At 55.8% G+C, this 25,088-nt stretch overlaps 6 protein-coding genes and 1 non-coding gene across 7 annotated transcripts, besides 1 other annotated feature; 5 read left to right on the plus strand and 2 right to left on the minus strand.

Annotated features, from left to right (window-relative positions):
• The first annotated feature begins 8 nt into the window (after positions 1-8).
• Positions 9-1,895, plus strand: CYME_CMO343T. The gene has a single exon (XR_002461513.1). It is a non-coding gene; the product is annotated as a hypothetical transcript (transcript).
• On the minus strand, positions 1,142-4,453 carry CYME_CMO344C (similar to acetohydroxy acid synthase, large subunit; the record flags this gene model as incomplete). Its single annotated transcript, XM_005537645.1, has 1 exon — positions 1,142-4,453. The coding sequence occupies one exon, from the start codon at positions 4,451-4,453 to the stop codon at positions 1,142-1,144; it is 3,312 nt and encodes a 1,103-aa protein (XP_005537702.1).
• A 1,966-nt stretch (positions 4,454-6,419) lies between these two features.
• Positions 6,420-8,024, plus strand: CYME_CMO345C (probable aldehyde dehydrogenase; the record flags this gene model as incomplete). The annotated part of the gene is made up of 1 exon (XM_005537646.1): positions 6,420-8,024. One exon carries the CDS (start codon positions 6,420-6,422, stop codon positions 8,022-8,024), a length of 1,605 nt encoding a protein of 534 aa, XP_005537703.1.
• Positions 8,025-10,577: 2,553 nt separating this feature from the next.
• Positions 10,578-11,576, plus strand: CYME_CMO346C (similar to fatty acid hydroxylase; the record flags this gene model as incomplete). The annotated part of the gene is made up of 1 exon (XM_005537647.1): positions 10,578-11,576. The coding sequence occupies one exon, from the start codon at positions 10,578-10,580 to the stop codon at positions 11,574-11,576; it is 999 nt and encodes a 332-aa protein (XP_005537704.1).
• A 3,075-nt stretch (positions 11,577-14,651) lies between these two features.
• CYME_CMO347C (MYB-related protein) lies at positions 14,652-16,568 on the plus strand (the record flags this gene model as incomplete). Its single annotated transcript, XM_005537648.1, has 1 exon — positions 14,652-16,568. One exon carries the CDS (start codon positions 14,652-14,654, stop codon positions 16,566-16,568), a length of 1,917 nt encoding a protein of 638 aa, XP_005537705.1.
• A 3,682-nt stretch (positions 16,569-20,250) lies between these two features.
• On the plus strand, positions 20,251-21,810 carry CYME_CMO348C (6-4 photolyase; the record flags this gene model as incomplete). Its single annotated transcript, XM_005537649.1, has 1 exon — positions 20,251-21,810. One exon carries the CDS (start codon positions 20,251-20,253, stop codon positions 21,808-21,810), a length of 1,560 nt encoding a protein of 519 aa, XP_005537706.1.
• Positions 21,811-22,956: 1,146 nt separating this feature from the next.
• CYME_CMO349C (similar to Machado-Joseph disease protein ataxin-3) lies at positions 22,957-23,625 on the minus strand (the record flags this gene model as incomplete). Its single annotated transcript, XM_005537650.1, has 1 exon — positions 22,957-23,625. The coding sequence occupies one exon, from the start codon at positions 23,623-23,625 to the stop codon at positions 22,957-22,959; it is 669 nt and encodes a 222-aa protein (XP_005537707.1).
• A 369-nt stretch (positions 23,626-23,994) lies between these two features.
• Positions 23,995-24,615: a sequence feature (possible transcribed region).
• Positions 24,616-25,088: the final 473 nt, after the last annotated feature.

Below are 25,088 nucleotides of genomic sequence, written 5' to 3' on the forward strand. Positions count from 1 at the left end.
TTGTGTGTATGTTGCTGAGTTGCGCGACGTTTCTGTGCATATCCGAAGCAGGAGCAGCAGTAGTTCCAGCCCAGGAAGCCTTTCGTTTCGACCTTTCAGGAACGTGTAGTGCGCACGTCGTTTTGACGAAAAGTCACCTTCCCTGCGATAACCGACGACTCAACCTGGACTGCAGGGTAAAGTCGTTGCAGCGCGTTCGGGTGTACGCGCGAGCTCCACGAGTCGCCAGTGAGTGCCTCGGCATACCTCGACCTCGACGGTGTTCGTTGAACCCAGAACACGAATTCGGGAGCTTGGTTGCCTCAAGGCGAAAGCGAGCGACAGGCACTTCTCGGAGTCTGTGGGTGTTTCTGGTGCCTATCCCAGTCTGTGGCCGGAGTGTGTCCGTTCGTCCAGTTCAAGCGGAGGTGTACCGAGTGTCTTGAGCAGCGTGCGGACGTCTGGGTGTCACGGTGGCTCTCTGTGGTGCGTCCTGCCTTCACGGGCGTGATTCAGACTGCACCCGCGAGCATGCGCTACTCACTCGTGCTGCAAACGCCCGCCACCTGCGCAGTGTTGCAGGCGAGAGACAGCGGAACCTACCGCTATGCGACTTGGCGTTAGGTGCGTAGGTATATGCGTTTATGCGACGGAAGCAACGTTGTTGTCGAGTACCTGCCCGCGGGTTATCTGGGACCGTGTTGAGATTCACGTTTACGCATTCTCTATATATGCTGCCTTTAGATGAAGCTGCCGCCTAGCCTAGCCAAGCGCATCTCTTCCTAGGCACCAGAACCCGCTCTGGTCCAAGATATGCACGCGTATCCATTCCCGGCTTTTTGGTGACGCTCAGGGAGTATTCCTTGTCCGGCTGGGTATGCCACTACTTGATCAGCGCTTTCAAAAGCAGATGCCAGCCCCGCGCACCAGCGCGTCCAGCGTTTACATTACAGGCTTGCACACCGCCGCTACCCGCTGGTATCATACGCCGGTTTGTCTTCATCGTGAAGCTCTTCGTTCCACGACTTGCTCTACCAGAGTCTCCGATGCCGCGGTAGCATGTCTGGGAATGCTCTACCTCCGGCAAACGCACACACACTCACTCCTTCACAACAACAACAACAACAACCAATGGGAATCGAACAAGGCACAGATGCACGCCTCAGGTGCCGCTTTCAAGTGCATCCAATCCACGAACGACGTGAACGGACATGTGGACTTTGGTGACGCACGAGTTCGCCAACAGGTGCACTGCTCGCCAAACAACATCCGGCTCGATGTCGCCCAGGTGTTGTACTGGTCGCCGCAACGCCAGCGCATGCGTATGAGAGAGCAGCAGCGACGGGTGCTGCTGCAGCTCCGAACGGATCCTCTGCAGCGCCATGAGTCGACAAGTGTGGCACGAATGATCGCCCTGGTCAGCAACGTGTCCATCTTGGGGCGTCTGCTGCTCAGGCGAGGCATCGACGGTATCGCGATCCGCATAGAGTTGGAAGTAGCCGCGGTAGAGGTGTGCATCCAGGGCCGTGCGAAATGCCTCATCCTCAATGGCTTCCGCGACGCTCAACAGACCCACTACGGCTGCGGGTTGAGAGCCGGTGATCAGATTCGGCTCTCGATAGTACTTGTGGCGATTGGCAATCACATTTTCGTTGAAAACGGGCGCCCGTGAAATAGCTGTCGCTGTGAAATGCGAAAACTCAGCGATGCCGTAGAAGAACAGGGGGTTCGTCGTTCCCGTCTGCAGGTACAGATCATTGAGTACACGTGACCACGGCAGGCCTGCTGGTATTTTCTTGGAGCCAGCATTGGTACCCTGAACCCCGGTAGGCAATTGCACGCCGGGCGCCTCGTATGATACGTAAAAGTCGGGTACAGCACCCTGGGGCATGCCCAGGAACGCGACACTCGAGAGGTACCGTCCACGCACCGTGCGGTAGTACTCGGCTGGTGGCGCCTCAGGCGCTTCCGCTGGGCTTTGCTGCTGATTGCTGGTCCCGTCGGACGTCGCTGGAGACGTTGCTGCTGGCAGTTCACCGGTCAGCGTACAATACGCAGTCCCGTGAACGATGATGGCTTCACCCATGGTCTCCGGCGGACGACCGTCCACGGTGCCCAGCTCAAAACCCGCAATATAGTCTTGGGAATCGATTGGAATCCGCGACAGCGCCTCTACGGACGGTATCTTACCCTCGATGAGGTTCCGCACGGAGCCCAGCGCTCGTGCTCGGCTGCCTGGCGGTTGTGGTGCATGTGGATGCAGGTTGTAGACCTTGACCGGGCTCTGGTTGGAATCCGGACTGGACTCCAGCGGCTCTACCAGGAGTTTCTGGGAGGCGATGCAACCGAAAAAGTCGCCACTGCGCAGTAGCTGCAAAAGATATTCGCGATCCTCAGTTGACAACGCGGCGCTCGCGGCAACATCCTCCGTTTCGCCCGCGGATTCAGCGTCCATCCGCTGACGCTGTCGATGCACCATGATAAAGCTGTCGAAAACCTGGCGGGCAATCCGCATCTCTTCGGGTGAGATGAGTCCGTCGTTGTCCAGGTCAAAGATACTCAACAGCTCCATGTCGCTAGCAGTGAGCGCCTCGGTAGGCAGGTATTCGGCAATCAGACGCAATACTGGTACCCGGTTGCTTTCCACGGTGGCGTACTCGGCCTTGAGCTCAGGGCTCTCGACCAGATCGATGAGGAACGAGTGCCGGGCATCGCCTCGTTGCTGTGCAGCAAGAGCGGACTCCAACGCCGCCGGTGCTTCCGCTGGTCGCTGGACGCGGGCGAAGCCCATACGGTACGCCTGGGCGAGTCGCTGCAAGTCTGGAAGGATGATTTCGTCGCCAGCGACGCCAGTATTCCCAAAGCGTACCCGTCCCATAACGCCGTTGCGGAGGACAATCACGACAAGGTTATCGAGGCCCTGCTGCAGGGCAGTTCCAAGTTCCTGTTCAGCCATTTCGAAACCGCCATCGCCAGTGATGAGGTAGACGACACCCTCGCTTTTGCGTCTCTTCAGCGAGACGCCCATCGAAACGGCAGCCGGAACCGCGTACCCCATACTGCCCATGTTGATGCTGGAAAGCAGACGCGTTCCCTGCCCATCGAAACAGAGGCAGAGACCTGCCCAGATGGTAACATCTCCGATATCCACAACCACAACATCGTCTGGACCAAGTTTCGCGGACAAGGCGGTGAGCAGGTGGCGCGGATGACAGAAGCCGCGTACCTCATCATCGCCCTCGTCAGCGGTATCGTCTGTGTCCAGCATGGAGCGCCTGCCAGTGACCATAGCGTGTGGCGTTTTGCTCAAAACTGCAGCACGACGCGGCGATGAAGGCAATGAAGCTTGACGCTCACGCCATTCACCGTCTAAAAAGTACTTCCAGAGCCGGCTCGAGTAGTCCCGGGCCTGTTGAGGGCCCGGCGGCAGCATGCGCTTTGATTGCATCTCCCGCACGCTCGCTGTTAGTGCGCTCAGCAGGGCCTCCAATTCAGGATCGATAAGCATACACTCCACATGGTAGTAGACCTGGAGGCGCGTAGCCAGTGTATCGTCTACACCGAATACTCGGACCTGCTGTTGACCAGTAGAATCGAGCACGACTGGATCGCAACGATCGACGCCTATCGCCAGAATACACTCGGCAGTGCTGACGAGGGCCCGCGGCGCTGCCATGCCGGGGTTCCCAAAGATCCCGTCAACACCGAGTACCAGCGGGTGATGCTCATCGACGGCACCCTTGGCGTCCAGTGTGGTAATCACCGGCGCACAGAGCGTTTCTGCGAGTTTCAAAATCGTACTCGAGCAACGAGCCTGTGCTGCACGCAACCCGCACAGAATGACGACGCGATGTCCCAGCAGAAGGCGTCCAGCGTGCTCCACGGAAACGGCAGCGCAGCGCGGTACCTCGGCAATATGAAAGGGAAGGCGAGCCAGGGCGCTCTCGTCTGAGGGCGACGTCTGCACATCTACTGGTATCGCCAGATGTGCTGCTGTGCTTCGCTCCAGGGCGAAGCGGATAGCCGAGTCCAGCAGAGAAAGGAAGCGATCGGCAGTCATGGGGGCCTTGGCAAACTGGACGCCTGCTCCGTGCATCAGTTGTGCTGTTCGGGTGTCCTGGAAGCCCTCGTGTCCGATGTTACTCCGCGACACGAGGCCGCTGAGTAGGAGCACCGGCACAGAGTCCGCAAGCGCATCCACCATGCCGCACACGGTGTAGGCGGCACCCGGACCCGAGGTGGTAACGCACACACCCAGCTTCCGATAATACTTGGCGTATGCAGATGCGGCAAACGGTGCGGCAGTTTCGTTTCGAACGAGAACCCAGTGCAGACGTGGATGCTGCACAATCGCTGTGATAAGAGGACTCGCAGCTGCTCCGTGTCCACCGAACACGAGCTCCACGTTTGCCGCCGCAAGCCGGTCTGCAATCAGGTTCGCAATGGTGTACGTGCTACCACGACTCGCTGGCATCTTGGAGGTGGTACTATTCAATGCTTCAGCACGCGCCCAGTCAAGTTCTTGGTGCTGGTCGAGCGTCTGTCTCTGGAGTTACCGCTTGTGTGAGGCGTTACGGGTAGCCTGCGGTGGCAACTTGATCGAACCGTGCGCTCTCTGAGCAAAGCCTCCACTGGATACCTTCGGGCAACGCGAGCTGAGCGAAATGCAGCCACAAACTATCGTCTACGAACTTTGAAGCGACTCTGAGATAGGACCTAGCGACGCAGTTCACCCTGAAAAGTCGATGTTCGGTTGCGAGCAGGCAGAGCAGCTTGTTCAGTCTGATACGTCAGCAACTGCCTCTCTGGAATACACCTTTTATTGGCAGCGCTCCCTGATTATAAACACTGTTTGCAATCACCTCTCCAGATTTATGGGATGCACTCGTCACACTGGTTCTGTGGAGTCGCGTTCAGGCCGGTGCGCCAACAAGTGCCTCCCTGGACCAAACCGGTTATTGAGGGTGCTCGCCGATGAAACACACCGTTCGCAGTCGCTTTTCCAGATCTATAAGATGCACTTGTCAAACCTGTTCCCTCGAGTCGCGTTTCGCGCTGTGGCACTCCCTCGAGGAGGCAAGTGGTTGCGTAGGACACGAGGCCGCCTGCCGGTCGTTGCAACGTCTGGTACCCCGAGCGCGATACGATGCGTCTCGCGTGGCTCTGGAGCCGTGTGGAGCACCCGCCACCCAGCGACTGTGAGGCCGAAAGCCCAGCGATGCAGATCATCAGGAGTGCCGCTCAACCGGGATCATCGAACTTCATCTGATTCCGCTTCAGCTCAGTTAACTCCAATGAATTCCAGTTTATCTCTTCTGACCTCATTCCATCTCAAATGATCCCACTCGTTGGGATAGCAAGGACGCTTGGTAATTTTGCAGGGTACGCATCAGGAATATAAGAGCTATCATGAATACTCATCACGAGAGGCACTTGGCGCTGGGAGAGTCCCACGAACGAATGAAAGGATCACCGGAGGCAAGTATAGGTCATGGCGAGTGGTCAGCAGAACGCTCGGGAGAGATCGTGAGGCGTCATCACGACTGCCTGCCCGGAAACCGATACGCGTCGTGCAGTTGGGAATCCCTGTTTGCTCTACGCGATGCAACGTCATGGTTATCCATCGAGGGTGGCGCTCGGGCTGGTCTACTGGAGCGCGTGCACGCACGCACACACACACACACTTCGCAGTTTACCGCCTGATGATCATCGCCCAGGTACACCGTCAACCATCTACGTAGCGTGCACTTGCATCCGATTTCTTTCGTTTCCATACCCCATGACGCCTTTTCGAATGCATTCTGCATCGACAACGACGAGCACACGAGTGACTGCAGCTGACGTTTCTCGCTTCCTATAACCCGAAACGCTCGGCAACGACGCATCTCTCGAGAGCATCGCCCGCAGCCTCGGAGCATCGCAGAGGACCTGATTGCATGCAACGATGCTAGTCCATAAACCGATGGAAAAGAATTGACCCTGTGTATGGGAGCATCTGCAGCTTGCAGCTCATATCCATCACAAGCATCTGTACGAACACCACCGGGTTGACTGCCACACGAAGCTCTCGGGGGTGCGCGGGCAGCTCATATCCATCACAAGCATCTGTACGAACACCACCGGGTTGACTGCCACACGAAGCTCTCGGGGGTGCGCGGGCAGCTCATATCCATCACAAGCATCTGTACGAACACCACCGGGTTGACTGCCACACGAAGCGCTCGGGGGTGCGCGGGCGCTCGCGCTTTGCGTCCCGATCCGGCTGTGTGAAGCGAGGCGCTCGCGGGCGATACGCACGACTGCCGAGTGTATCTCGACGGCTCGGGTGAGCGCGTGGAGCACTGTCGACCGCAGGTGACCATCGGGTGCAGCTTAGACCTGGTCAAAGTGTACGACGCATATACTCCATTACGCGTAGCGGTTGACGCTGACGGAATAAGATGCTGACGTCAGCAGCTGACGACTTGTCGTCGGGATATCGGGAGGTAAGGGCGGAGCTGGGCGAAGCCTTTCGGAGTGGGGCAACACGCTCGCTTCGTTGGCGTGCAGCGCAGCTGGAAGCCCTGAAGCAGGCGCTAGTGGAACAGGAGCGCGCAATCATCGCGGCATTAGCTGATGATCTCGGGAAGAGTGCTGAAGAGAGTCAGCTTACCGAGCTACAACCCGCACTCCAGGAACTAGCGTTGGCGCTGGGGAACCTGAAGCTCTGGGCTGGGCCCCGCACGGTAGAACCCTGCTTAGCACCCAAGTATCTGGCGCCGTGGTTCTGGTTGCAACGTGTTTGGCGCGCGGTGCTTCCTCGAGTACTGGGCGGTGGCAACCCGCCGGTGGCAAGTTACGGCGGCGTAGCACTGGCGACGATACTGGAGCGTCGCTGGGTCGTTCCTGAACCACTGGGCGTGGTGCTGATCATCACAGCCTGGAACTATCCTCTACTGCTTGCGATTTGGCATATGACAAGTGCTATCGCCGCTGGGAACTGTGTCGTCTTGAAACCAAGTGAACGTGCTCCTGCAACAGCAAAACTGCTGGCAGAGCTGGTGCGCACCTATCTCGATGCTCGCTGCATCCGAGTCGTGCTGGGCGATGCCAGCACTGTTCGGCGTCTGCTTCATCTGGATACCGAGTGTCCGGCGGATGTTGCGTTCCGCGTTTGGGCACAGCAGCGCCCTTTTGATGCGGTGCATTTCACGGGCGGCTGGAGGATTGGGCGTGAAATCGCACGCGCTTGTGCGGCCTACCTGATACCGTGCACGCTCGAACTGGGCGGTAAGAATCCGCTTGTGGTGGACTGTGCATCGCTGTCCGAGCGAGACTTGGCTCGGGTTGCCCGAACGACCGCATGGGCCAAGTTACTGAACGTGGGTCAGACGTGCATCGCCCCGGATTATGTGGTTCTATGCGGTGCAGACCGGGCACAGGAGGCGTTCTTCATAGAAGAGATGTGGAAATCGATTGAAGCATTCTACGGGAGGCCAGTGGAAAACAGCACGACCTTCCCACGGATCGTGAGCAAGGCACATACCGCCCGTCTGGCGGACCTGCTCCAACAAAGCCGTGGTGAGGTTGTGTTCGGTGGAACCCACCGAGAGAATGACTGCTTTTTCACGCCGACCATTGTGCGCAATGTGACTCTGGATGATGCGCTGATGGCGGAGGAGATTTTCGGGCCGATACTGGTTGTTCTGCAGCCGTGTGCTGGTACCGAACAAGCGCTCGAGGTGATCGGGAGTCTACCATCTCCGCTGGTAGTCTATCTAATGTCTCGTGACGCTGCTGTGGTGCAGCGTTTTGAACGGGCATCCACCTCTGGATCGCTTGTCGTGAATGATCTGCTGGGTCAGGTAATCTCGCCGGGTCTTCCGTTTGGCGGGGTCGGCGCTTCTGGATACGGCAAGTCCAAAGGTCAAGCGGGGTTCGATGCGTTCTCGAACCTCAAGAGTGTCCTCTGCAAACCGATATGGATAGAGCGAATAGCGAGTGATCGCTACCATCCACTAACCGCTACCAAGATCAGTCGTTTTCGTCGCTTAATCGCGCTCTGAGACTCGAGCGCGGACTCGCGGTAAACACGCGATGTGCTCAGGATACGTCCGAGAGCGCCCGAATGTTTTCGTCGGTGGACAATATCGGGGACCTTGGTGGATGGAAACGGGTGCATTGACAAATCGAGCTACACGTATCGCCGCGGCATCGATTCTGAATCGTTTGGGCTGCACTGCGGCCATCGGGTCGTTACGTTGTGCGAAATACCGGTGTGTATGGCGTCGATGACGGACTACCGCGTCGCTTAGGGCGTATTCGAAGACGGTCTGTTCTGATGCGCCACTGGCATCCGGTCTTGCGGTGTCGTTCCAGCGGGAGCACTTCGAGCGCCATCTAGCGTTTCACGCGAGCTGCACCGCATGCTTCCTCATCCTATCGTCCATGCAGCGTTTACGCATTCTTCCGAAACTGTTGCTGCTGCGCTGCTGAATGCCATTTTCGTGAGACGACGCTGTGGGTATCGCGCACCGCTCCACCCGTGTCGGATGAAAATGGAAGCCTGAACTGCTGGCGCCTTGCCTGCTTATCGGTTTTTTCCCGATTGCACATAGATCTACAACCTTGACGTTCGATATGCAGCAATCAGGGTATACGATTGCATTTGTAGTTTGAGGATTCTCGGTCGTTTTTTTTCGGAGACGCTCCTTCGACGCTTTGCCGCTGCCGTTGGTGACGTCGTCGCCATCACGATGATTCTCGACGCGTTCGAACGAGACTTTTTAAATTCAATGACGTCTTTGTCGAATTCATATGTGCAAGCCTCGACTTGTCTCGTTTTCTCGCGCATGCGATAATCAAATCAAACATGCTATCAGTTTTCGATTCTTCTGTTCCTGTGCAACTCATGGGTGCAGCAATTCGCGCCGATGAACTGACGACGAAGAAAAAGTCGACGCTGTCCCATGGTCACTTGTTCACAAGCTCTTGCCAACGGTTCACTGAAGTGTTCATGTCAAAAAATCGATTCCGTTTGAAAGAAAAATCCTCTTCTCAATGTAACCATTGACGGAGCTGCGTTCAACATCCATAGGATATCTCTAACGGGATTCGCAGGTAAAGAATCCGGTCCTTCGGACTTGTATGTAAGCTGGTGCAGAACATGAGTCATCGCGGTGATCGCTTGCAGTCGAGTGTGCATCATCGCTTTTGAGCGAAGGGTGCGCCAACGGATCGAAAGTCCTCGACGTGTTCCCCAGCCGTGAATTGCAGTTCGGTACTAGATTCATCACGATTCACATCGTGCGCCATGCATGCTTTACCGAATGGCATAGCGTTCTGTTTACACATGCAACCTGAAGAGCATGCGCAGAGCGCGCTCGCCCAGGAGCAGCACGTCATTGCAGGAGACGGCTCTGGGCATGGAAACGGAGCAAGGCATGGTAGGGAGCCCTCTGGATCCGTCAAGGGCATGTAACGAGCGATGAAGCGAGCCTTGACGTGCTGCAGGACGGCGCTCGAAAGATGAAGAGGTGTGTTGGATACATAAGTGCACTTGACAGCATGCACATGTTACCGCTTTGAAGCGCGCACCGGGCTCTACACAAAAGGAAACGAAAACGACAAGCGAAGCGTAACGCAACTTTCGTCTGTGTATAAAATGCGCCGTTGACAGCAACCGGAATCGGGGAAAGCGGAGCTTGAACGCCTCCAGCAACATGCTTCGACTGCTGACAACGGAGCTTGAGGAAAACCCGAAACCAATGTATTCAGACCTTGATCTATGAGAGCACGAAAAGGAAGCACTCACAGCACAGTCCCGCAACATCTGGTTTTGATGACAGCCGCAAGAGCCCTCGACTTGCGTGCATACGCCCGAGATCGCCGCGTGCACCTCTTCCAAGTTCACGCTGACACAGGCGTCGTCTAGGTGCTCGAGGACGGCATTGCTCTGCCCGCAAGCCGCATGCCCATGCAGTGCATACAAGCTCTTCCAAATCGTCACCTGTACGTAAAAACAATACCAGCATTTCTCTATGGAGATTACGGTCACTATCGTTTCCGAGGCAAGTGCGTTGTCTCCATCTGCAGGAACGCTGGGGGCGCTCCCTTCTGGCTGCTCGATCGCTCGCCTCGCCCGGTGCGGGAAACTTATACCGGCCGCTTTGGCAACCAGCGGCGCGAGCGCAGCCCAACGTCGCCGCTGGCGTTGCGCTTGCTGCTGGTCAGGCCTGGAACTACTTCCAGGCAGCGGCACGAACCTCCGGGCGCCTGCAGAAGACACGCATCACTATCGTTCGTCTTCGTAAGTCTTTTATTGGATATAAAGGCATCAGATCAGGCGTGCGCAGGTGATTACTGTACATAACGGCCATATGTGATGCTGGTGCGCGCACGCGTTTTTCCAGCAGCGCTCCTTCGCCGCCGTTTGACGATACCGGCCGCTGACGGGCGCGACACGTGTCCACAAGCGCTCAGGGAGCGCGTGTCCATACGACCTGGCGGTGCCGATTTACAGGGCGCGCGTTCATGCTGCGGCAGGTGAGAGCGCTTTAGAACAATCCTCGTGTGCTGCGTCCGAGGTCCTGCGTTCGAGTCGTGGACAGCGTGCGTCAATGACAGAGTGCTACACACTAACACGGCGCGTAGTCCGTGCACACAACCATGAAAACGACGCCTGGGTGATCGTTCGTGGTGGTGTCTATGACGTGACGGGGTTCTTGCGGTACCACCCGGGCGGGCGGGACGTCCTCTTGAAGCGTTTGGGCGAGGACGTCACCAGTGTTATGAACGGCGAGCTCAAAGGTGGTCACGAGCACTCCAGTGCGGCGTATAAAATTCTGCAGCAGTACTACGTAGGCCCGCTGGCTGACGCGGACGCTTCTCCCGCAGAGGCAGCCGCCCTAGACGGCACGCTGGACGAGCACGGTAGACCGCTGGTCGACTTTAGTAAGCCGCTTCTGGACCAGGTTGGTAAGCTTGGGGATAAGTATCACCGCTGGGTGCATTCTTTTCCGACCAGCGACCATCATGTGGCCCTTTTCGCGAACCCGACGCTCGAGTCACTGACAAAGTGTCCCTGGTACGTGCCGCTAGTGTTCTGGATTCCGATCTTTGTCTGCGGGCTGTGGTTTGTGTTTGCGCGCCTCGGTTGCTCGTTTGTTCGAGATTTCCTACCGTTCACGACGTTTGGCTATATATTTTGGATGTTCTTCGAATATCTGTTACATCGATATGTATTTCACGTGCGGACCGGGACGTACTGGTCGAATATCTTTCATTTTCTTATTCATGGACATCACCACCTGGCGCCGATGGATTATGATCGACTCGTGTTTCCACCGATTCCCGCAGCGCTCGTCTCGATGCCGGTATGGCTGACTGCACCTCGAGTGTTTGGTCTCGTGCGCGGACTGTGCTTCCTTTTTGGATTCGGTGTTGGGTACCTTCAGTACGACATGACACACTTTCTGGTGCATTATGGAACGCTACGTACGGGGTTCTTAGCCGCTCAGAAACGGCGGCACATGATACACCATTTCAAAGCACCAGGGGCGAATTTTGGTATCAGTGTTCCCGTGCTGGACATTGTGTTCGGGACATTGCACCGGTAACAACCACTGGTTTTCGCACACGCCTGCATGGACGAGCATGCCAACGAGAAGTGCGGTATTTCTGGACGGCGCGTCGAGCGCAGCGTGATGGATACCCACGGGCGGCTTGCGATGCTCGTATGGAGTCAAGCGTGCCTTGAAAGAGAGGTGTTTTTCTGGTTTGCTTGGTAACATCCATACGAAAACAAATTCATGATACAAACGCACCTGAGTGTTAGATAGCTGATGAGCTGCTAGCAGACTGCTTTTGTATTCTTGCGAGCTGCGTTCCGCGCGGGCCCGTGCACCTGCACAGTAATTAGCCTCTCCTATGGGCGTGTGGTCCCCGCTCCACGTGCGACATACAGCCTGCGCGCTTTGGGCATTGCGGTTGCGGGTATCAGTTTGCTTGGTGGTGCCTGTCCGGAGACTTGCTTCTCGGGTATGGTGAGGTAACGCAGGTTTTCACCTGCTTCTGCCGCCGCTGTCGCACACCAAGGATGGACGCTACAATCACATCTTTGTAAAAGATTTGCTGTGCCCGATCACCGCGGACCTCGTTGACATGGTGCTTTGGAGTAATGACAGAGGAATCCACGCTGTTGTGGACGCCGGGTTCTGCAGCCCCTCCGAGCGCCTGCTGTTGGCCGGTCGCTGGAACGAACGCGCAGAAGCCGCTAGCCTTGGCGGGCCCATAGTTGGACAGCTTCTTGTCAGTCGATTCGTCGCTAAAGATGCCAGCATTCTCGAGTACGCGAGAACCTCGCATCGATATCCATGGGCGTTTATTACCGGCGACGATTCTGCTGAACAGGGCTGGTGGGACTTGTTCCATGTCCCAGTATCGTACCACCAAACAGTTGAATTTCTCCTCGTACTGCTGTTCATGTGCAGATACAGCTCATTGACTCGGATGATCCAAGCAGATGTGCACCCGCGCGAGCACCTCGTGGAGTGGAAGAATAGGGGAAACCCCCAGCACATGTGCTCGCGACCCTATGTAAACCCGAGGGATGGGTGCAGCGATCGACGCTCTTCACCAGCGCCGAACGCTCCCTTGAACCTAGGATAAATACACAGCGGTGTTCAGAAGAGACTGGATCTGGGTTCTAGTGATTGATAGCGTCTCCGCACGCGTTCCATGCCAGCTCGTTTCCTCGGTGCGGTACGTGGAGAGAAGATCGCCACGATCGCTTGCAGTGGTGGTATCGGCGGCGCGCCTGCGGATAGACTCGGGTGAGGTCGCTGCGAAAAGCTCGAAAAGTCGCGCGTTGCTACCCGGCCCGTTGCCGCAATCCCGTACCGTGGTGTGAGACGTCGTCTAGACTCGTGTCAGAATCAAATGGAAGAGGTCCTTTTTTCGCGAAAACTAAGGTGTGCACGCTAAAATTTTGGTCTCTTTCCATTGTCATGAACAGAAGTCTTGTTGGCTTTTTCTGCAACTGCTTGCTGTTCCCCTCTCTGCTCCGTGGCTCTGAATACACCGCGATCTGCTCTGCCTTCAGCTCCGTTGTACGTTGTCGAAGGATATTGCTCGAAACGATCATGTCCCGATATCGCCATGTTCAGCTGTTGTCGACGCTTTACACACATAGAGAAATGTTACGATCCTCGCATTGCTTTCCATTTTCAATTTTGGTTGTATAGGGCACCGGTATGCGCTTCGCGGCGGTCGCATTTGGCCGTGGCCAGGTGCTCCCGGATGTTCAAGGATCCTCCTACTCCGCCTCCGAGCGCAGCCCCGTAACGCGTGAACTCTTGCATCAGCGCTCGGTACTTGTCACGGAGAGGAAAAGAAGGCCTCCGGCGATTTGCCCCTCAAGTGCGGCGCCCGGTGCCATAAACCACGTTCATGAGCGTATCCTAGTCGAACTCTTCGACGGGTACTCTGTCCGGTGCACTTGCAAGCGCACGTTATTCGCTTCGATGGAGCATTTGCGCATCGCGATCTTGTCGCTGGCGAAACAAACACCCGCAGGAAAATCCAGACATGAGCAGGACCCGAGCTGTTTCGATCGTTCAATGCTCGCTTGATGCAAAGCGGTGTCGCACGCGCAGCTGGAAGCAGCTTCCGTGATGACTGGAGTCCGAGTTCATAATGCATTCCCATGAAAGCAGAACAGATAAAAGCTTCTGGAGGCATGTCCCGTCAGCGATATTCTGCTGCTTCTAAGTTCGGTTTCGTAGAAAGCCAAAAAGACAGGAAGAAATATCTTTCAAACGGAATCGATGATTGAGCATGAAAAGTTTCACGAACATGCGGCATGAGCTTGAGAACAGGTAGTCAAGACCGATGTAGAGGTTTTTTGCTTTGCAAGCCCAGCGACCCCAATTGCTGCGCCCACAAACTGCCTCGAAACAGACAGGTCGAATACTTGGAAGATTCATGATTCGAGCATGCTCCACACAACGAAAGGAGAAGAGCGGATTCTCGCACATTTGAACTGGATCATGATTTCTTTGATTTTACGAACCCTAGTTCTCGGATATCGCGACTCTTGTTGGTTCTGGTGACGTTCCGTTCTCCTGTACCAATGCATCGAAACAGGCACTCCGCGAACACGACAGAGAATACTAGGGAACTACGTATCAGTGCATAGGTCCTCATCATTACATGATGGAAGTCCAGGATGTCCTTCTATAAAGCTATGAAAACATTCTACTTGCAACAAAGAACACCCTGCTCCGTGTTCCATTTTAAACTGGCACAGTAGGAATACTAGCAAGCAATGGGATGCTTCTCGGCACCTTATAGCGCACCCGAGTACCTCACCTGCCATGATCCAGTCACCGCAATACTAGCAAGCAATAGGATGCTTCTCGGCACCTTATAGCGCACCCGAGTACCTCACCTGCCATGATCCAGTCACCGCAATACTAGCAAGCAATAGGATGCTTCTCGGCACCTTATAGCGCACCCGAGTACCTCACCTGCCATGATCCAGTCACCGCAACAGCGTCGTCGCTGCCCTGCGCGATGCTGCACCAAAGAGCGCGCGCGCGCGCGCGCGCGGATCGCCTTACTACTGCGCGCTCGCTTTTACCTAGACCCAAGGCGAAACTAGTGAGGTGTTCGCTGGGAGGCGAGATCGCCTTATGGTGCAGGACCCGGTAGTCGGATCTGAGACTGAAAATGATGCGCTTCTAGCGCAGCTGCTTTCGGCGGAGGAAGAGACGGCAGATGCGTTATACTACGCGAACGGCAACGACTGGATAGATGCGTTCTCGTGGGCGAGTCCCGAAGGTCTGGAGGCAGAGCGCAGCCAGCGCAAGGGACGGCACAAACGGAACGGCAGGCGGCGGAGGTTCAGTAACATTGACGAATACGATGAAGATGGTGAAGACGACGACGATGAGGACTGGATTGAAACGGTAAAGAACCGGAGACCGCGCTCGACAGCAGTAGGTCGGAGGCCGACGGCTAGCGCGCCAACTGCCGGCGCGCAGCCTGTCTCCAGTGAGCGAGAGCGAGGCGACAGCCGCGACAATAGTGTCGGCCGCGACAGGAACCCTTCAGAGGATAGCCCGGAACGGGGTCGGAAGCGCCCCACGGCCTGGAGTCCCGAGGAAGAGCAGCGTTTTCTCGAGGCCCTCGAGCTCTACGGACGCGACTGGCGACGAGCGGCGGCGCACGTCGGAACCCGGAGTGCGAGCAACTTCCGCTCACACGCGCAAAAGTATTTCATTAAGCTGTACAAGGAAGGGCGGCCTGTGCCGCCCAAAGTTGCTGAAACTGGTGCGGGTCACACGTTGAGTGGAAAACCTTTGGATCCAAATAGTGCAGCAGCGCGTGCATACTTACAGGGCAGTGTCTACCGCAAAGAGCTACGTAGCCGCCACAAGTCGAGCGGTGCCGCAGAGAGCCCGGCAGGGTCAGAGGAACCCGACTTGAGCACACCAAAAACGAAGCATGCGTCACCAGAGGCATCCGTCGCTGCACCAACCTCAGATATTCATGAAGATGAAATTTTCCAGCAGATGCAGCTCGACGCACAGCTGCAGGCTGAGGAAGCGAGCGCTCCCTACGACGAGTACGCCAAAGAGAATGCCCATCAGGATCCAGAGTATACGGTAAGGGCACCCTCGATGCCGGGACCTGCGGCTGCTGCGGAGCCTCCGGAGTACGCGAAGCGGAGACCGAAGCGATCGACCGCGGGGCGACGGAGCATTCGTTCACTCTACAACATCGCGTCCGCTGATGATGAGCTGCGGTTTGTGAGCTGCCTATCGTACGAGCCCGACGCCCAGCCATTTCGAATCGTTGTTCAGCCTCGCGCCTTGTTCATGATGGACCTGCATGCGCATCTCGATCTACGAGAAGTCATCGGCTTTCTGGGCGGCCGCTACGACACCACACGCAAACAACTCGAGATCATTGACGCGTTCGCCTGTCGAGCTGCCCAAGGGCGGGCCGGTCACCTAGACGTGGAGCTGGACCCGGAGTCAGCGGTAGAGGCGCGGAACACCATCGAGGTATCCGGTCTCGCCGTTGTTGCCTGGTATCACTCCCACCCGACATTTCCTCCTGAGCCATCCGTTCGTGACTTGGATAATCAACGAAATTACCAGAAACAATTTGAAAGCGAGGGAGCGCCTTATCCGTTCCTTGCCGCAATCATTAGCCCGTACGATCCGAACTTGCCGAGTGTGCGGTCTGCGATTCAGTGGTTCCACGTTGGCCTCAGTCCAGCCGAGGATAGCTTTGCTTTCCGTTTACAATGGGAACCGGGGCCGGTTCCTCTGCTTGCTCCAGCGGTGTCGTCGCCTGCATCCCATGCGACGTCCGAGAAGCTGTCGGATGAGCTGCAGAAACGAGTTCAGCAGTTGCTGGACAACCGTTCAGTGAAGCTTGATACAAACTGGAGCCTTCGCAACGGCGAACGCGGTGAGAGATCGACGCTTCGTCGCGGGGAGAAGCTTTTACGAAGTCTCCGATCACGGGTATCGGAAACGGACGCCGACGGCCTGGCTCTGTTGGAGGAGCTGAAACCCGCTCTCCTCGCTGCAACCTGAACGATATTTCCATACCCTACCATGTCCCGTGGCAGAAGTGCGAGTGACGCGTGTGACTGCGATATCCACTGGAGCAGCCCCAGAGACAGGTGTGGGTTCTTTGTGGATGCACCTCCACGGATACGTCGATGAACTCTAAAGTGATGCGCTGGCATTCAGGTGCAGTGCGTTCGTGAAAGCGTGGGTTTTCTTTTACGATAAAGCGGTTCCATGCTTACAACCCGATACCTGGCTATACCTGCATGCGAATACGATGGGCAGCGATCGCTCTTGTCTTTCTCATGAGCATCAAGTTCGGTTCATGCGATATCACTCACACCAGTGTCTATGCGGTATCGAGGCAGCCCATCTGGAACCGCATGAACGCCTGCCCAGCTGAACGCCCGTGATGAAGTATGCGGAAGGTCACGGGCTCCCCGAACACCTCCTGTGACGTTATGCGAGGTTGAAAGACGCCTTGGCTAGCCACGAGTACGAACCGACGACGTGCGCGCCGTTGAGAGTGCAACGCTTCGGCGACCGCTGACGCGCGCCCTGGGCACTCGGTCCGCAGCTTGTCTCGGCTACAGTGCCCAGCGAGCGGCACGGTTAGCAGCGTTCAAGTCTATCCAGACTAGTTGAAGCGTTACGGAGCAACGTTCGGAGGTGCTCGCTCGAGAAACTCCTCCGGAAGCCGTCGGTCGCTAGTGCAAGCGCTATGTCTGACAGAGGGCATGTGGTCCATGAATGAAGGATACGACGCACTCCCCTCGGCTTGCTTCGGTGCTCTGAGCGTCTAGATGGGCGCTGACGCCATCATTGCATTCGTTGGTTCGTCTGGGGGCGTCCATAACGAGCACTGGAAAAGTTGAGAACCTGTATCTGCTTTCCGTTGAGGTCTTTGGCTCCGATCTCTTGATTTACAGGTGTGGTGACAGCCATGATGTCCTTAAACCCAACGTCCATGCCAACGCTAACGTCATTCTCATCATCCATACGGAACAGACGAGCATGAGTTCTGTCGCTTGGCCCAGGTCTGGGTACCACACACTGCATGCAAATGAATATTTCGTCAGTCACTTCTGTCCGCGTAAAATGCATTCCATTTGCTCCTTGTAAACGAGAAAACTTGAATGAGCTCTGTCAACGCCCATGGCGAAGCTGCTCGGATGCTTCCTCCTCTCTAGCGGAGACCAGTGGTAGCTCACTGAGGACACCAGCCAGCGCACTGCATAAGTTTCTACACTGATACCATGAGCCTTGCTCTGCAAGATGGTGGCCACGTATCGACGTTACGCTTCCAGATGGCGAAGGTATTCGGTTTCGGTGGACGGAATCTGCTTTGCTCCCGATGACTCTTTTCGGGGACACCTTGTAGCATGAGGTGCTCCAAAGACAGGCATCACGTTCAAAAGATCGTTGGAGTATCACGTTCACTGGTCTAATACCCAGACCATCATACTACGCATGGCCAATCTGGAGCGATGCTTGCTCTCGTTGCGACATCTCTTCCGAACTCGTAACCTTCTCGATCTTTTCCGACACCAGCTCGTCATTTGCCCTTATCGACACACTAGGAATCGGTTCTATCAGTATGGGACTCGGAAACCTCTTTATCTCTACTGATACCAGCTCGTCATTTGCCCTTATCGACACACTAGGAATCGGTTCTATCAGTATGGGACTCGGAAACTTCTTTATCTCTACTGATACCAGTTCGTCATTTGCCCCTATCGACACACACAAGGAATCCTTTCGACATGTCGCTGATTTCTGCGCCAGCCAGATTCTGGTGCAATTCGTAGAAAGCATGCCTCATGAAGCGCTCTATTTTAACCCGCATTCGTTTCTGGTTCCCGTAGTTCGTTTGCTGCCTGTCGGTACCGGCACTGGCGCATGTTTCTTCGGTGGCCGACGTGGCAGCACCACGCGTCAAGTTATGCCAGCAAGCGTTTGTGCAAACCCCGCATCCTACACTGACGCAGCGATGCATGTACCGCGCAGCACTCCAGTTCCCGCATGAGGGTTTGATCGAGAAATTTCAGAGGAAGATGGATAACTGGTAGCGCTGTGTCGGAAACTCCTCTGCACAGTTGCTCGGCGAGATGCATCATGAAAGAGAGACTGGACGTGGCTTGCCTGCGTAACGAGCTACATGATGTGGGGCGGTTTTCTATATTCCTTGTCATCGAAGTTGCTCCCGATTTGCGTGTTTTAGCATAGAAGCCTTGAGAATGTTTTGAGTTTGGTTTTTCGGCTCCGACGGTTTTTCCTTGCTGAGATTTCTCGTCATGTCTTCTGGAGGATCGTTCGCTTCTTTGTGTGGCTCGGTTCAACGCCTTTTCGTTTTCTCGGCAAAAGTCGTATGGACGTGGTCCCGGGAATCAAGCACCGTTTCTTTTATTCAGACGCAGACGCGTTCGGTGGCCGTGCACCTCAAACGCTTCTACGATCTGTACGTATCTTCTCCTTCGACCGCATATTTTCGTCATCCGTCTTCGTCGCGCGCACGCCGACGTCCCGCAGCACTGCTTTCCGCTCCGCACAGCGCACGAGAGCAGGCAAGCAACATACGAGTTCAGTGCTGCTGAATATAGAGAACGACCTGTCGAAGCACGGGGTCGTCTATTTGATCGACTTTTCAATGGATCCATGATTGTGCATATGGTGTTTGCCGACAAAGAACACGCCCTCGACTGGACTGAATCAGGGAGGCTGAGCTAGCCCGTAGAGCAGCGCATCCCATGCTGCAGCTGCGTACACCTTGACCGCTTTTGAGTGATGGAAACCGACGCTTCTCAAAGCCGGACATAGCAATATGGGATCATGGAGCCACCGAGTGCTTCACTGAGGGATAATCTTTTGTGCGATCCTTCCGTTTGAGCAAATCACAGGCGACTACATGATTGCATTGCCGCCAGCGCTGATACATCGTGAATTTCGCTTGCCGCTCCCGCGCGAAGAGCGGTTCGCTCTTCTTTGCGTACCAGTGAACAAGTCTACCATTGGTCGTGAGTGAGGTCTCATCGGCTGAGACGGACGTCTGTCCCTCTTGTGATAAGCGTTCGCGTTTCAGAGCGAACTCCGTGGTGTCTTGTTTATGGTGCGATAGTCTCCCGTAGAGGCCTGCATATTTTCTTTGACGTTTGCATCATTTCATCACTGTTCCGGTCAACGATAGGAAAACTTCATATCCTGTATCATCTTTGATCGTATTTCTTAGAGAATAGTAGGGGACGGATTGAATAGACAAAGCAACAGTCATGTATGCATTGTATAGCGAGATGTGTATGTAGACTGCTCGACGCTGAGCATGACAACGACGACAAGGGCGGCATATCCACCTGTTTCCCATGCAATGACTGACTTGTACAAGAAAGGTCCTCAGCTCGCAGGCTAGCTCCTGCACCATGCAACCTTTCCGTGACATCGCTCTTTAATCCACGGGTTCCATTCCGTTTGTTGCATGCCTGCGAGAAAACAATCAAAAAATGCATCCGGGTACAGGAATTCCAGTACTCATGGCTCCGCGTACAATCGTAGATAACGATGCTGCCGCCATCGCCTTTCGATCTCGATCACCCTGCATCGCGGTGGTGTCGCAGTCGATAAACTTCAGACTTGGAGCTCCCAGAGCGCTATCGAGTATCCTTGGTTCGTGTGGAAACGATCCGAACCCCCTAAACACGAACTAGGAGGGCGTATGTGGGTCATCTTGACCATGGCAAGTGCAGTTCACTGGTTCCGAAAGGGTCTGCGCTTGCACGACAACCCTGCCCTGCTTGATGCGGTGCAAAATCCCACCACAACGTACGTGTTGCCAGTATTCTGCCTTGACCCGATATTCCTGCGACCCGAGACTGTGGGCGTGAACCGCATGAACTTTCTGCTAGAGTGCTTACAGGATCTGGACCAGCAACTTCGCAAGCTGCACTCTAGACTGTTTGTGCTTCGGGGCAATCCGCTGGAGCAACTACCCGTCTTTTTCCGAAAGTATCATACGCGCTTGCTGACGTTCGAGTTCGACACAGAGCCGTATGCGAAGCAGCGAGACACACAGGTTCGGCGACTCTGTGCCGAGCTGGGCATCGAGGTGCGCACTCGTGCGACGCACACGCTCTACGATCCCGAGGATATTCGACGTGAACTCGGAGATCGTCCCACACCGCTTACCTACAAAAGCTTCTACGCGTTCGTAACGGAGCGTCTGGGCCAGCCGATGAGTGCGCTGGACGCACCCGCGCCTGCGAGCGGTTTCCAAACACCCGATGTGGACCTGGACACCTACACCGTTCCGTCGCTTTCGGAGCTGGAGGCGTATCAGGGCCTCGAAGTGGAGACACCTTTCCGCGGTGGCGAGACTGAAGCACTCAGGCGCATGGAGAACTTTTTACGAGAACGGGCGGATGAAGTTCGCTCGTTCGCGAAACCCGCGACATCGCCAACGGCATGGCCAGTAGCATCCACGACGCAACTGTCGCCGTACTTCAAGTTCGGCTGCCTATCGCCGCGGCTCTTTGTCGAGCGCGTCCGCTCACTACGACCGCTCCAGCAACCACCGGTCTCTCTGATTGGACAGATCTGGTGGCGGGAATTCTTCACATACGTCGCCTATGTGACGCCGCACTTTCATCAAATGCAGGGGAATCCTATCTGTCGACAGATACCGTGGCGAGAAGCTGCAGATGATGCACGCTATAGGGCGTGGGAGGAGGCTCGAACCGGATACCCCTGGATCGATGCTTGCATGGTGCAGCTGCGACAGGAGGGCTGGCTGCACCATCTCGCACGACACGCTGTCGCTTGTTTCCTGACACGGGGTGACCTCTGGGTCAGCTGGGAACGAGGTCGTGAGACCTTTGATCGTCTGTTGGTAGACGCCGACTACAGTCTGAACAATGCAAATTGGTTATGGTTGTCAAGCTCAGCATTTTTTCATCAGTACTATCGCGTCTATTCTCCGATCAGTTTCCCCCAAAAGTACGATCCAAATGGTGAATATGTGCGACATTTTCTGCCAGTGTTGAAGGAGATGCCGTCAAAATACATTTACACCCCGTGGTTAGCACCAGTTGTGGTGCAGAAAAAGGCCAAATGCATCATTGGTGAGGACTATCCGCATCCGATCGTGGATCATGCAGTCGTTATGCGAGAGAATATGAGGCGCATGCGCGAGGCACTTGACGCGGGCGCTCCGCAGCGTGTTCCGAAGCGGCCACGACGCGATGCCAACGAAGCATCGTCATCGTCATCGTCGTCATAGTCTACAGTAGCTGCTTCCTGAATGCAACCTTATCCATTATCCGAATGCCGCCAGCACCAAGCATGAGCGGCAAGGGCGATGCCAGAGCGCGCTACGTCGTTCAGCTGGCGAGTCGACGACACTGGCACCAGTGCGGGTTACGTGCATGGCGTGCGTCTTGTATGGGACACGGGTGCGGCACATGACTCGCCGGAAACTCGTGCATACTCCATCTGCAGACGGCAGGGCAGCTGGTTCCTCGTCCAGCTGATGGGCACGAATCCGAGGCAGATCACGAGAATCAGAGATGCAGTATTCGTCGCGTCTGTGAACGGCCATGCGTATGCATTCACGAGTGCGTCATAAGCGCACCAATGATGAGACACACGCTCCTGGCGGCGAACAGTACCAACGGGCGCGCCAGTGAACGCATCAGGTTCAAGTCGTCGGTGCCTTTTGTCTTTGCTGGAACGCTGTCCAGAAACCTGTACGGCATTGGTGTGCCCAGCGTAGGTGCCGCCCAGGCTATGCGCATTGGGCGCTCGGGACCAAGTTCCGACGAGCAAGACTGCGCTCTCCGTTCCGTACCTCGTTTCGTATGAAACGGCGGACCACGCACAAAGAGTATCACATGAACGGAATTTAGCGGGCTTTGCGGATGAAAAGCATGCCCTACAGCTTTCGATCAAACACACACGCCCGACTCCAGCACCTATCGCGGGTCGCGCTCGTTCCACCGGCCGTGGTGCATCGTTGCGGGTCGCTCGACGTGCGCAACTGCATCGTCGCCCGAGCGAGACGTTGAACCTGAGGAAACGCTCGCCATGACACTGCCGATATACATCGCAGGTACTAGTTGTGTTCGTGTTTGAGCTAGCGACCGCACGCCCGTTCGTTGCATGTCAGGTACGCTCTGTGCATCGCGTAACTCGTTTTGGGTTCATGCCAGCGTGAATCCGAGCGCAAGTCTCGAAAAGCACACCAGAGCGCCTTGTCGATAACAGAGCCTCATTGGCGCATGATGCCGATAACAAAGACTCGTATGCCTGTATCAAGCACGCCCTCGATTCTCCCCGAGTCTGAGTCAAGTGCAGCCCATAAACGCACACACACACACACACACCTGTCTTGCGCGTCTCGAAATACCCAGCGGCGATAAACGACCAGCTACATCGTATGCCGCCCACAAAATTGGTCAAGTGGGGTCTCCGGCAGGGCCTCCTTCGGGATACCGTAGACCACAGCTTTCGCCCTCAAGTAAAGCTCGATCTGAGCCATTGCTTGTTCCGTACGCCGAATCTCTGGCCCAGCTCGATACGAGTCCAGCAACACCCAGTACAGTTTCAACCCGCAAACGACACGTCGCCAAGCCAGCCAGTGCGAGTCATAATGGACGAGCACCGCTCCGTACTGGACTGCTTTCTGAGCCGCTCTCTGCAGCGATCGAGTTTCGGAAGCCTTCCAGCGCAGCGGCTCCGGGTGGATACCGACCGATGCCAGCGCAGCAAGCAGCACTTGTGCACTGAAGAAGCCAGTGAGACTCGCGTTCAAAGAGGCGGGTGTGTACGCCTGCAAGAGCTCGTGCCCCTGCAGTAAAGCCCGCTCCGCTTCATCAAGCTCGTTACTGATGCTGATCAAGTCGTCCAGCGAAAAGTACGGCCCCTGCAACACGTTGTTCAAACAGTGCAGTACGCAGAGGTACGAGTCTGGCTCCTGGTGTTCAAAGTAGACCGCTGAAAGCACCTGCTTCCGACTGGGTACCCGTGGTGGCCCTTCCTCGTCGATTGCTCCCGAGTGCCGGCCTCTGCTCAGGAACCGGGGTGCGAAGCAGACCATACAGCACGCCCAGTGTTACTCCGAGGTCTCGAAGCGCTGCTTGTTCGCTTTCACGACGACGGACGTTGTCAACGAGTTCCTGGCAAGTGCGTGGCGTTTCGACAGGTATGCGTACGCATGCCAAGCGTCCTCCTGTATACTCGCGTCCCGTGCGTCCTGCTTGACACAATTCAGATGCAGTGCAACCCGTTGCTAGCTTACAGCAGCAGCAGCAGCAGCAGCAGCAGCAGCAGCAGCAGCAGCAGCAGCAGCAGCAGCAGCAGAAAAAGTCAGGTATAAAGTGGCGTGTAGCGCACGTAGCGGCCGCCCGACTGCTCGACGGATCATGCCCGAGCGTTGCGCGGCTTCCGCAGAAGCGCTCGGGATACCCTGTGAACGCCTTTAACTGGATCATAGGTCTAACCAGCGGACTTGGACTTGTGTGTTACAGTATGGGGTGCTTGCCGGTGTGTTAGCAACACCAGCCTTTAAGGTTGTTTCTGTGACTGGTTCCTTTCTCTCTCTCTCTCGTTGCATAGGGGTTACAAACGCCAGTCTCTCCTGTTTCTCCAGCTCGGTTGTTCGTAGTCCGCGGATGTTGGCGGTAACGTTAAGGTCCGGATTTCCCTGCTTCCGGCTGTTGTTGATATAGTCGATGCACAGGTGGAAACGGCAAGCTACGGCTCACTCGTCGTGTTCATCTTCTATATGTGCGGCCTTGGTGTGCCGTTCGCAACGGTGATACTTGGCTGTGGCCGGGTGTTTCCGTAGGTCCAGTATACCGCCTGCTCCAGGGGTTGTCCCGGGGCGCGTGAACGCTGTCTTCATCGCTCGACACCAGCTCACGACGACTCCAGCAGGCTGCTTTGGATGCCCTGCTTGGTTTCTGCACTCGGCACGATGCGCGATATTCACGGGCTTGTAGAGGAATGCATTCGTGTTCTGAAGGTATCTTGAAGTGTGCAAAACGTTGCATCTGGATTGCTCCTTGTTCTTCCGCGTTCTCTATCTTGTGTAAAGGAATCCATTCGTGTTCTGAAGGGATCTCGAAGTGTGCAAAACGTTCGTGGCTGATGACGACAGATACGTTCACGACTCCGCTCTCGATGGAGAGCACTACGTCTGCTTGCCGCACTGCCAACATCCCGCTCCTCTCTTTTCCTTCGCATTCACACATTTCTCTGCCTTGTTTTTCCCTTTCGTTCATATGGTACGCATGAGTGCCCTGCAAGCCACGGACGAAAGCTGCAACTTTCGCTTCGTGAACTCGTCGTTGTTGCTGAGTTCCCTATCGTTTTCGGTACGCTAACCTTTCATCGGACGCATCTGCGCCGCCCGGAAGCCGGTACCGCTCTCCACAACAAGCCGAAATAATGCCCCTAAACGAATCGCCGTTACGAGCCCCGCAGGGATGCAATAGGAGAACGCGCAGTCTCTATCATTCAGGAGCCCTGCTGCATCGCTCCAGATCCGGTGGCATCATC

Source organism: Cyanidioschyzon merolae, chromosome 15 (assembly GCF_000091205.1).
Source record: "Cyanidioschyzon merolae strain 10D DNA, chromosome 15, complete genome".
NCBI classification, from domain to species: Eukaryota; Rhodophyta; class Bangiophyceae; order Cyanidiales; family Cyanidiaceae; genus Cyanidioschyzon; species Cyanidioschyzon merolae.